General features: G+C 44.7%; 1 protein-coding gene across 3 annotated transcripts; it reads left to right on the forward strand.

The window, feature by feature from the left end:
• The first annotated feature begins 217 nt into the window (after positions 1–217).
• On the forward strand, positions 218–2,567 carry LOC137242186 (gamma-tubulin complex component 4 homolog). 3 transcript variants are annotated; one of them, XM_067769554.1, is made up of 2 exons: positions 218–298; positions 366–2,567. In XM_067769554.1, the coding sequence occupies exon 2, from the start codon at positions 388–390 to the stop codon at positions 2,401–2,403; it is 2,016 nt and encodes a 671-aa protein (XP_067625655.1). In that variant the 5' UTR covers positions 218–298; positions 366–387; the 3' UTR covers positions 2,404–2,567. The 3 variants fall into 3 exon arrangements, with proteins under 3 accessions (XP_067625655.1, XP_067625654.1, XP_067625656.1); XM_067769553.1 differs by having other exon boundaries at positions 224–298; positions 351–2,567; XM_067769555.1 differs by having other exon boundaries at positions 236–298; positions 380–2,567.
• The last annotated feature ends 7,013 nt before the right edge of the window (positions 2,568–9,580 follow it).

The following is a 9,580-nucleotide window of genomic DNA, read 5'->3' on the forward strand; positions in this document are numbered from 1 at the left end:
GGCACTATTGTGAACGAGCACATGAAATGTACACACGAATATGCATATAGTAACAAGGTGGCGTCTGTGTGACATATGTATATTCAACAAATACCTTAATTGCATGTGAGTATTTTGAATCCTACAAGAAAATATTTTGAGTACATTGTACTTACCGTTTAGCGCACCAAACAAAAAAAAAAAAAAAACGATGGCAACGTTACCTTGTTTGACGTTTATCGATCAGCTGTTCGTATTTGTTGATTTGTTGGCGCCAGTTTGTTTATTGGGCTTTGAAAATTAATTAAAACAATAATTGGTGAGCATTTTGAAGTATTTAGTTGTAACGATTAAATAATATACGTTCATAGGTTTCCCCATTACAGTTTATCTCCTTCAGGTGCGAACATGATTCATGAGGTTTTATTATCCTGTCTAAACTTACAATCAAAGCGTCTGTCACTGGAAGATTTCACCGCAGCAGATGCTACAACTTTTCTACACCCTTGTGAGAAATCTGTACTGCAGGATATTATAGCCATCATAAATATATTACGTGATATCGAAAAATTTGCAAAAATATGTGGCTGCAATAATAGCTGTAATCGAAACGTTCTTATTTTCGACACAGATGAACCACTACAAAAGGGCCTATATTTGAAAGCATTTGCTAATGGTATCGATACTGTTCTAAAAGATTACTTTAACGATATTACAACTTTGGAGAGGAGTTATTTACAAAACCCAACAAGTTTTTCATTGCTATTCATATATCGACAACTGAAATCGTATGAACCATTGGCACTCTATTTGCGAAAGCTGATACGGGCCATACGGATGCAAAAACTTCATGGATGTGAAATTATGCAATATTTACACCAAAATGCGGAACATGGTGATAGAAAAATACGGGCAGCTGTGAAAGCGTTACAATTGGCTGTTAATGTAGTGTTCTTTAAACAGCTAACACATTGGATATTGTACGCTAAAATAATTGATACTTTTGGCGAATTCTTCATTCAGTGCTCAGAAGGTCATAGTAACAGTGCGGCGGAAAGCGATACCAGCAAATGTGCGAGCACTGAAAGTGGCAAACATGCCAGTACAATAACTACACTTTCAAAAGTGGCGAGCAATTATGCAGATATTTGGCGTTATGAAATTTGTTATGATCTTTTACCACATTACCTGCCAGCTGGTTGGGCCGAAAAGGTACTATTCATTGGGCAGACAATACTTATATTTAAAGCTGATGCTAATAAGCACAAGAATCTCACACAAAATTGGAGCAAAACAGAGCACACTGATTTGGAGGATGAAAGTTCGTTGAGCAATGAAAAGGAGCATATCTATTTTGGTAAAATACAAATGCTGCAAAATGACGAGGAATTAAATGTACAGCATTATGAAAGTATTGTGAACGAAATAAAAACGTATGTAACAACACGTTTGTCTGAAATTGCTATAAACCAGGCTGATTTGGTGCAACAATTAAAATTGATGAAAGAATTTTTTCTCCTCGGTCGTGGCGAATTATATTTGGAGTTTTTGCGCCTGACCTACATTATTAGCAAAGATAAATATAATGAAAATAAAGTACATGACTTTGTTAAAGCTTTCGAGTCAGCAGCACATGGTGTTGGGGTGTCGGATGATTTGGAACGTTTCTCATTGAGTATCGCTAAACCGCTTATGCAAGGTACTAACCCCAAAGAATTGGAACATAACTACTTGCAGTATATGCAATTAAGTTATAAAATCAATTGGCCACTCCATTTATTATTTTCGCCCAAGGTGATAGAGCACTATAACATATTATTTCGATTTTTGCTCTTGATAAAAAAGATTCAATTTGAATTGCATATGCTATGGAGCAATAATATACGTCGTTCAAAGATGAATACACCTGAAAGCATGAAACTTACAAATCTCTTAAATCAACTAATGTTTTTCATTGACAACTTGCAGTATTATATACAAGTCGATGTATTAGAAAGTCAATTTAGTATACTATTGAATACAATACTCAATAAAGCAGATTTTGAGGAAATACAGAAGGCACATAGCATATTTTTGGCCAATATACTTTCACTTTGTTTTCTACTAACAAACGAAGAAACTATGAAGCTGAATATAAATCAGTTTATTATCTCGCAGTCGAATAATCCAATTTATAATATTTTAATTGATGTTTTCAATTTATGCGATAACCTTGGCATGATTTTGGGGCAGGAATTACCTGTATCTAAAATAAGGGATAGCATTGATAAGCTGGATGAACGCTTTGGTGTGTTAATGGATCAATTAATAAATTACTTGATTGCTTTAAAAACAAATCCCACAACAACCCCATTATCACAGTTGCTGCTGCGTTTGGATTTCAATCATTGGTTCAGTACTAAGAGAAAACAGACGTTTGAGTAAAAATTAAATTCTTTGTTTTTGGATAATTTGTTTACTTTAAATTATTATTACATATGCATTATTCTTAGTCATCATACTATAATTAATAACATTTTTGTTATAAATAAAAAGAAAACCTGTACTTCGACATGTCAGCATACATGTTATCATGGCATTTGTTTGAATCGAGGTCTAACTTGTCTTGAAGAAATTTAATAGCAATCAAAAGTAGGCTAGTAAAGTCCTCTCGGCAAATGAAGATCCAGCTAAAGTATAGCACATATATACGTTGACATAATCAGATGAGACGGCTCTGAGAGTTTTCGTGGCGATTATCAAAATAAAATTTAAAGATGTTAATTGTGCTAAGCCCTTTTCAAGAGATGCAATCATTCATGTCATCAGCCATCTTACGGGTGTCCAATGAAACTTATGATTTCAACTGGATTGGCCCATAGGGACAATTGAAAATATGGGGTGTGCCATATACGGACATATACTTAATTGGCGCTTAACCGTCTAAACGGTTATGGCCGTCCAACAAAGTGCGCCAGTCGCTCCGCCAACCGGCGCCAATTGGTCACACCAAGGGAGTTTAAATCGTTTTCCACCTGGTCCTTCCAACGGAGTGGGGCCGCCCTCTGCCTCTGCTTCCATAGGCGGGTTCCGATAGAAACACTTTCTTGGCCGGAGCATCATCTTTCATTCGCATAACATGGCCCAGCCAGCGCAGCCGCTGCGTTTTAATTCGCTGGACTATGTGGATGTCTGCGTGTAGCTCGTACATAATTAAATATTATTCGGTACTCGCGCTTCCCAAGGCAGGCAGTTCTATGTACCGGAGCGACTCGGGATTTTTCCCGACCAAGGACTGTCATTTCAGTGTGACCCCATTTAATTTGTTTCGTCCCTCCCACAAGTTGTCATCCTCCCAGCAGCTCCTTGCAGCAGGACTGCTCCATAATCTCTTACTACGGGAAGGAATCGAATCCAATCCGGGTCCGTCTCCTGACCCCGGTCCTGAGAAATGGTTTTGCTGCATCTGCATCTTTTTAGGACGGTCATACTCTGTTCAGTGTGTCTCGTGCAAGGGATGGTTGCATCGGACAGGTTGTTCTGGACTTGATCCCAAAACCCGAAGTCCACGTACCTTTTATAAATCTTTTGTGGCTCCTTGCTGTTCACGCCCAAGTGCGTCCCGTAGTCTCCGCCTAAGCCCCCCCCCCCCCCCCCCCCACTACTTTCCAGCAGCCCCGTTGCTCAGAAAGCCACAACAAGTACCCGCTGCTGCTCGCGCGCGTAGAGTTGGTAGCAATGCTGAGCATCACCCCCTGCCCCCGTCTTCTCGCCCCCCCCCCCCCTCTTTTCAGGCAGCAATCGTGCAGGTCAGGGAAACAAACTCTTAGTCCCTACCTCCGTTTGCACCGTCTGCCAGCACAGAATATATAAGTTTGCAACATCTGCCCAATGCAGCTCCTGCCTTGGGTGGTGCCACTTTCCTAGATGTTTTGGTCTCCGCGACGGCAACCCCCCGACGGGTTTCATCGCGCCATGTTGCCAGGTCGCAAACCCAAATCATCCGGGTACCCCAATGCTTGCCCAAGGACGCCCAGTCCCAGGGCCACAATAGCAATTGCGTCCCGGCCTTCCCCAACCCAGGCGTAGTCACCCGTCACTTACCCCCAGAGTGGCGGCGTCTCCCCTTATGTACTTCAGAATTCTGCAGTTAAACTGTAATGGACTAACTAGGAAGATTACGGAGATAGTCGATTTCATGACGCGGCACAACATCCGCATTGCTGCGATTCAAGAGACTAAACTCACAGCAAGATCTGCATTGCAGACCTGCTCTGGGTATAATGTCCACAGGAAAGACCGCGAGAGCGGAAATGGAGGCGGCCTCGCGTTTATCATACATCACTCTGTGCAATATTATATATTTGATCCTGGCATCGACCGCAGGGACAATGTCTTAGAACGTCAAGGCCTATCTGTCCGGTCAGGCGATGCAAACCTAGAAATCATCAACATCTACATCCCTCCTGTCACCTGTTGCCCCAGTGGATACCGCCCTAATATCAGGGCCTTACTCACTGGCAACAATCGCATTATCTTAGGCGATTTCAATGCCCATCATGATCTATGGCATTCAAACTTGCGGGCGGACAGTAGGGGTGAGATGTTGGCGGATCAAATAGAAGCAACGACGTTCTGCACAATAAACGGAGACGCCCCCACACGTATGGTAGGAAGCTGTCACAGCTCGCCAGATATCTCAATCGTGAGCGCAGAACTCGTAAACTGCGTCAACTGGCAGCCGATGGTAACATTGGCATCCGACCACCTGGCTATACTTATTTCGCTCGAGCGTCCCGTCGACTTCATCGTCGCAGAAAAACGCACTTTCATTAACTTTAAAAAAGGAAAGTGGGACGAATACAAATCCTTTACAGACAACCGCTTTGCTGCCCTCCCTATCCCAACTGATGCCCGCCAAGGGGAGCGTGCTTTCTGCAAGGTCATTGAATCCGTCTAGGCTCGTTTCATTCCCGCCGGTAGAATTCTCGAAATTCGGCCCCACTTCCCGGCAGAGGCCGCAAACTTAGCGAGAGAACGTGACCTTATAAGACAGCTTGATCCAGGCGACCCCCAAATAAGGGACATAAACCAACTCATCAGATTGCTGGATGAACACAAGCGGGCGAAATGGGAGGAGCACCTAAGAGGATGTAACCTCTCTACCGGTGTGGGTAAACTTTGGTCCACCGCAAAGTCCCTATCGAATCCGACTAAGCACAAAGACAAAGTTTCCATCGCCTTTGGCGACAAAGTGCTGACGGATGCGAAAAAATGCGCGAGCGCTTTCTGCCGACAATATATAATGCATCCTACGGTCGACAAAGATAGACGGAGGCCAATAGACACGCACATAAAAACAAATTCAGCGCGTCACCAATCACCATCACCGGTAAAGAGATTGAGGACGCCATTGGTCGTGCTAAATCATCCAAAGCAGTGGGCCCAGACGGCATAGCCATGCCGATGCTTAAAAGCATAGGGAAAGAGGGTTTCAAATATTTAGCGCATGTCTTCAACCTGTCTCTTTCCACCTTTGTCATACCCGAGAAATGGAAAATGGCCAAGGTGGTCCCGCTACTAAAGCCTGGGAAACCAGCTAACATAGGTGAGTCGTATCGTCCGATATCTCTCCTATCGCCAGTGGCAAAGACGCTTGAAGCCATTTTGCTCCCTTATTTCCAAGCAAATTTGCAGCTAGCCCCTCATCAGCATGGCTTCAGAAAACTCCATAGCACTGCCACCGCGCTAAATGCCATTAGCACCCAGATAAATTGCGGTTTAAATCAATACCCCCACCACAGAACAGTACTCGTAGCGCTAGACCTATCAAAAGCTTTTGATACGGTAAACCATAGCTCGTTACTGCAAGACCTGGAAGGGTCTACCCTTCCCCCATGTCTTAAAAGGTGGACCGCAAATTATCTGGGTGGTCGGCAGGCATCGGTGCAATTTAGAAACGAAACATCAAAACCAAGGAGAATTAAACAAGGGGTGCCACAAGGTGGTGTCCTATCCCTACTTTTGCTTAATTTCTACATATCTAAGCTACCTTCATCACCGGAAGGAGTCACAATCGTTTCCTACGCCGATGACTGCACAATAATGGCCACAGGCCCAGGCCCAAAGATCGATGCGCTATGCAATAAAATAAACGGCTACCTCCCTGATCTCTCCAGTTTTTTCGCCTTGCGAAACCTGGCATTATCACCGACTAAATCTTCCGCGACCTTATTTACAACATGGACGTCCCAAATGTCGACCATTTTGAACATGCACGTCGATGGCACTACGCTACCGACTGTCCTACACCCCAAAATCTTGGGTGTGACGTTTGATCAGGATCTACATTTTGGTGAGCACGCAGCCGCAATTGTTCCGAGAATTCAGAGCCGTAACAAAATCCTCAAATCCCTCGCTGGCAGTACCTGGGGAAAAGATAAAGAAACGCTCATGACTACATACAAAGCAATTAGCCAGCCGATTACTTGCTACGCGACACCCATATGGTCGCCAAGCCTAAAAATTACCCACTGGAAGAAACTACAGGCCTGCCAAAATACTGCTCTCAGAATCGCCACGGGCTGTCTTCTTATGTCCCCAGAACACCATCTGCATAATGAGGCGAGAATACTCCCCATTAGGGAGATAAATGAGATGCTGACCAAACAGTTCCTGTTGAATACCCAGAAGCCTGGGCATCCCAACAGACATCTGATTGATGAACCAGCACCGCCTAGGGGCTTAAGGAGTCATCTCCGTAAGCATTTTGAGGAAATATGGCACCTGAGAACCCAGCCGTATGAAGTGAAAAAACACAAGCAGGTCCTTGGTGAACTCCATAAACAGGCCGGGAATTGCCCGGTGAATCCAGTACTTAAAGAAAATTATCCAAAACTCGCGGAAGAGGCACGCATACTCCCCAGGGAAACGCATGTCACTCTTGCTCAACTTCGTTCTGGATACTGTAACAGGTTAAACTCTTACCTATCCAGAATCAACCCCGACATACAAAATGTATGCCCCGCTTGCAATGTGTACCCACATGACACCAACCATCTCTTTAATTGTAATGTGGAACCCAGGCCTTCCATGAGGAGCTTGGTGTCGTCAGAGCCTCGTCTGTTAGTGAAACAGGATTCGCCACGGATAGGTGAGGTTGACAATTGGGTTTGGCGAAGCTATATATTGCGTTGGCAACCTGAAAGGTTGTCCTACACAGCCCCTTGAATCTGGTATTTTAGTCGCCTATTACGACAGGCATACCTACCGCGGGTATATTCTGATCCCCTAACCCGCTGGGGTATGGAAACTTTGTCTTTGTGCTTAGTCGGATTCGATAGGGACTTTGCGGTGGAACAAAGTTTACCCACACCGGTAGAGAGGTTACAACCTCTTAGGTGCTCCTCCCATTTCGCCCGCTTGTGTTCATCCACAAGCAATATGATGCGTTGGTTTATATCCCTTTTTTGGGGGTCGCCTGGATCAAGCTGTCTTATAAGGTCACGTTCTCTCGCTAAGTTTGCGGCCTCCGCCGGGAAGTGGGCCGGATTTCGGGAATTCTCCCGGCGGGAATGAAACGTGCCGAGGCGGATTCAATGACCTTACGGAAGGCACGCTCCCCTTGGCGGGCATCAGTCGGGATAGGGAGTGCAGCAAAGCGGTTGTATGTAAAGGATTTATATTCTTCCCACTTTCCTTTTTTGAAGTTTATGAAAGTGCGTTTTTCAGTGACGATGAAGTCGGCGGTACGCTCGAGCGAAATAAGTATGGGCAGGTGGTCGGATGCCAATGTTACCATCGGCTGCCAGTTGACGCAGTTTACGAGCTCTGCGCTCACGATTGAGATATCTGGCGAACTGTGACAGCTTCCTACCATACGTGGGTGGGGAGTCTCCGTTTATTTTGCAGAACGTCGTTTCTTCTATTTGATCCGCCCATATCTCACCCCTACTGTCCGCCCGCAAGTTTGAATGCCATAGATCATGATGGGCATTGAAATCGCCTAAGATAATGCGATTGTTGCCAGTGAGTAAGGCCCTGATATTAGGGCGGTATCCACTGGGGCAACAGGTGGCAGGAGGGATGTAGATGTTGATGATTTCTAGGTTTGCATCGCCTGACCGGACATATAGGCCTTGACGTTCTAAGACATTGTCCCTGCGGTCGATGCCAGGATTAAATATATAATACTAGCCTTTACCCGCGGCCCCGTCCGCAAGGAGAAAATGAAATATATGGGCTATTCACGTTAGCCTGCTTATCAAGTTATCTGTTTACAATTTTGTTTCTGTGTAATGCATTTTATATTTGTAATTGAGTAAAAAAAGAAATAAATGAGCTGATAACCTGATAGGATCCCCAAATTATCCCGAAATTATCCATAAAAAACCACGAAATGACCCCGAAGCTATCGCGGACGCATCCCTAACACCATACAGAAATGCCTCCACAGGGTCTTCAAAAGTTCCCGGAATAGACCCAAAAAAACCCGAAATGGCAACGACACGATTCTAGACTTATCCAGAGAACCACACAGAAATGATCCCTGAAGGGTACCAAATGATCCCGAAATAGTCCCGAAAAAGTTGCGAAATGACCCTGACGAGCTCCCGGACGGATCTCAAAAACCATCCAGAATATATCCAGGAAGGGTTCCTATATTATCCCGACATAGTCCAGAAAAAGTTCCGAAATGACCCCGAGGGGATCCACGACGTATTGCGAAAACCATACAGAAATGAATCCGGAAGGGTCCCAAAATGATCCCGAAATAGTCCGGAAATGACCCAGATGGGATCCCGCACGGATCCAGAAATGATTCCGGAAGCGTCCCAAACCTATCCCGAAAAAGTAACAAAATAATCTCGAAATTACTCCTACGGCTTCCCGGACAGATCCAGAAATGACCTCGGAAGGGTCCCCAAATTACCCTGATGGATCCGGCAAACCATCAAGAATTGATGCCGGAAGGGTCTTCCAAATGATCCCGAAATAATACAGAAAAAGTCATGAAATGACTCCTAAAGGGTCTCCAAATGATACCGAAATAGTCCCGAGAAAGTCCTGAAATTACCCTGATGGGTTCACGTACAGATCCCGAAATCCCTCCGGAAGTAATGCCGGAAGGGTCCCCAAATGATCCCGTATTAGTCCTAAAAAATTTCCGAAATGACCCAGATGGGCTTCCGGACGGATACCGAAAACCATCCAAAAATGATCCCGAAATAGTCCCGAAGAAGTCCCGAAATGACCCTGATGGGATCTCGGACGGATCCTGAAAACCATGCTTAAATGATCCCGAAAAAGTCCCGAAATGAACCTGACGGGATCCCGTACGGATCCCGAAAACAATCCAGAAATGATGCCGGTAGGTACCCCAAATGATCCCGAAATAGTCCCGAAATGACCACCAAAAAATTATCCCGAAATAGTCCCGAAGAAGTCCCGAAATGACCCTGACGGGTTCTCGAACGGATTCCTAAATGACTCTAACGGGATCACGGACAGATCCCGAAATCCATCCAGGAATGATCTTGGAAGGGTCCCAAAATGATCCTGAAATAGTCTCAGAAAAGTCCAGAAATTACCCTGATCCCGAAAAAGTCCCGAAATCAACCTG

Source organism: Eurosta solidaginis, chromosome 2 (genome assembly GCF_040869045.1).
Source record: "Eurosta solidaginis isolate ZX-2024a chromosome 2, ASM4086904v1, whole genome shotgun sequence".
Taxonomy (NCBI): domain Eukaryota; kingdom Metazoa; phylum Arthropoda; class Insecta; order Diptera; family Tephritidae; genus Eurosta; species Eurosta solidaginis.

What these genes read in the sequence shown, in the direction of transcription:
- LOC137242186 (XM_067769554.1), top strand. Translation starts at nt 388, where the DNA reads ATGATTCATGAGGTTTTATTATCCTGTCTAAACTTACAATCAAAGCGT.